The 2,500-nt window shown below is 38.6% G+C and overlaps 1 protein-coding gene across 2 annotated transcripts in view; it reads left to right on the top strand.

Annotated features, from left to right (window-relative positions):
* LOC125030761 (zinc finger protein 501-like) overlaps positions 1 to 2,500 on the top strand; it is a 9,522-nt gene that overhangs the window by 6,520 nt on the left and 502 nt on the right. For both annotated transcript variants that reach the window (XM_047621022.1, XM_047621024.1), the window contains exon 2: positions 1 to 2,500. This exon is cut by the window's left edge and continues 9 nt beyond it; it is cut by the window's right edge and continues 502 nt beyond it. In XM_047621022.1, coding sequence (XP_047476978.1) covers positions 167 to 1,606 — 1,440 coding nt within the window. In that variant the 5' untranslated portion in view covers positions 1 to 166 and the 3' untranslated portion in view covers positions 1,607 to 2,500.

Raw genomic sequence — 2,500 nt, 5'->3', positions numbered from 1 at the left:
GTTCAGCAGTTTCCATCCACACAACACCCAGAGAGAAGCACTGTAGGAGAGCAGAGCAGAAAGGAGAAAACATCAGATTAATTTTCTTTTCTCTCCTTCTCTCAGTCTTTATTCTGGTCCTTTTTTCCATTTTTTTTTTCGTATTTGGTTAAAGCACATCTTCTGAATGGAAAAAATTGAGAAATTCGAGCACTACCTGGCTGGTACGACAAACTTCCCGTACAAAATGAGCAGCTTTGGTGATTGCAACTATTCAGGTATTGACAATTTTAAGCTCTTTCAGAATAACGTTCTCAATGTCGATCAGGGCTTGTCTCCCACATATCGGCATTTTGAATGTGCCTGCAGTAAGATATTCTCCAACAAAGCTGATTTCACCCGACATTTGAGAGTTCACACCGGAGAAAAACCCCACACCTGCCCAGATTGTGGGAAAGAGTTTTCTCTCAAGGGAAACTTGACCAAACACATGCAGCTGCACACAGATGAGAAATCTTACTATTGTCCTGAGTGTAACAAGGCATTCCTTAAAAAGGTGTACCTAGATCAGCATATGAGAGTTCACACTGGGGAAAAACCGTTCAAGTGTACTGAGTGTGACAAAGCCTTCTCCCTAAAAGGTAACCTTACACAGCATATGATGCTACACACAGGCACCAAATCATACCACTGTACAGTGTGTAGCAAATTATTTTTGAAGAAGAGTTACCTAACACAACACATGCGGATACACAGTGGTGATAAGCCATATAAATGCACTATTTGTGAGAAGGCCTTTTCCCTTAAAGGAAATCTGTCACAGCACTTGAAACGGCATTCTGGAATCAAGCCACACAAATGTGAAGAGTGTGGAAAGTCATTTGCTTTAAAGGGTGCTCTCAATGAACATATCAAAGTACATGGAGGAGAAAAGCCATTTAAGTGTCTAGAATGTGATAAGGCTTTTAATCGGAAGGTCTATTTAGTTCAGCATCAGAGAGTACACACTGGAGAAAAGCCGTTTGATTGCTCAGAATGTGGAAAGTCATTCTCCCAAAGAAGCATCCTTAACCAGCATATGAAGCAGCATAGAGAAAGATCTTTCAAATGTGTTGAATGTCATAAAATATTTGTGAAGAAAATCTGTGCTCCCCTAAACAAGCAGAGCAAACTAGGACTGGGGCCTATGATGTGCACTGATTGCCAGGAGGAATTAGCCATGGAGGAAGCATTTGACCAAAACAGTAGTCTTGAAAATTCTAGCGAGCATTCCTACAAGTATAGTGCTTCTGAAGAGGACTTCTCACTCAAATCAGCCAGTGACCACGACCCTCCAGATGTTCCTGAGCTGCAGGAGCCTCTGCATCGGCATGAGCAGCTGCTGCAGGCCCAGTGTAATGCAAGAAACCTTCTGTCTAGAAACAGTGAGAGCTCCAGAGAAACATTCAAAGACATGATAACCAAGAGACCAGACTTCGACAGAAGACACACCCCTGAGTATGAAGTTGAGCAAGAAAAATACAATGTGGAGTACAAGAAACTCACTACACTGTGGTTAAATTCAAGGCAGAATTTCATCAGAGAACAAAATGAGATGGATGTCAAAAGGAATGAAGACACACCGTAAGTGTCAGTGTGGATTGCTATAGCACTGGTATTAAAAAAAATTCTTCAGAAAAAGTATATAGTACAAACTTCCTTGATCATTCATTTCTGTCATCATTGATAAATGCATTTTTTTTTTTTTTCTTTTTTTGTCATGTCAGAAAAGAAACTGTATTGCCTGCCATATGTTACGGTACCATATTTTTTTTCCTGTATGCAGATCAATTTAATCAGTATTACTGGAGTATGACCTGAAAGAAGCCTTGCTAATACTATATTTTCTTAATGGTTATGAACCTATTCATGTACGAAATGTATTTCCCATGGTTATCATTTATTTTCTCTTCATTTTTTATAGAGTGGCCACCCTTTTACACTGTATAGAGGACTGATACCTCACTCTCTACATTATATCTCATGATGACAATTGCATGTTGAATAGTACAGGAAATAGTTGCAAGACTGTATTAGTTTATGAATGTCACGATGTGTCTAATCCAATAGCTGTAAGGGAGTTATTATTAGACATGTAAATGTGCAGTCATGGACTAGTTAGATAAAGCCTTCTAGTAGTTCAGCACATCAGTTCACAACAGTTACTGTAATAATAACAAAACTTATTTTTTTCCTTTTCCATTTGTTTCTTTCTGTAGGATATAAAAATAATTGTCCTTGATTTTGATCATTCCCGAGAAGTTTGTTTGAAGCCCCCAAAGTGTATATACTCTACAGTAGGTATGGATGTGGAGGGAAACCCTTGAGTTATGCACAAGTCCAGGGCTTATGAGAATCTAGCAGATTTTGAATTAAAAGAATGTGCCATTTGTTATTTTTATATCACGCTGCTGGACTGCAAAATATTAGAATCTTAAGAGTATATATTGTAACTAAGGACAGATCTTTAGTTGAGGCAACA

Source organism: Penaeus chinensis, chromosome 11, assembly GCF_019202785.1.
Source record: "Penaeus chinensis breed Huanghai No. 1 chromosome 11, ASM1920278v2, whole genome shotgun sequence".
In the NCBI taxonomy this organism is placed as follows: domain Eukaryota; kingdom Metazoa; phylum Arthropoda; class Malacostraca; order Decapoda; family Penaeidae; genus Penaeus; species Penaeus chinensis.
Note: the sequence above shows the minus strand (reverse complement) of the source record. Positions and strands in the feature narration are given on the sequence as shown.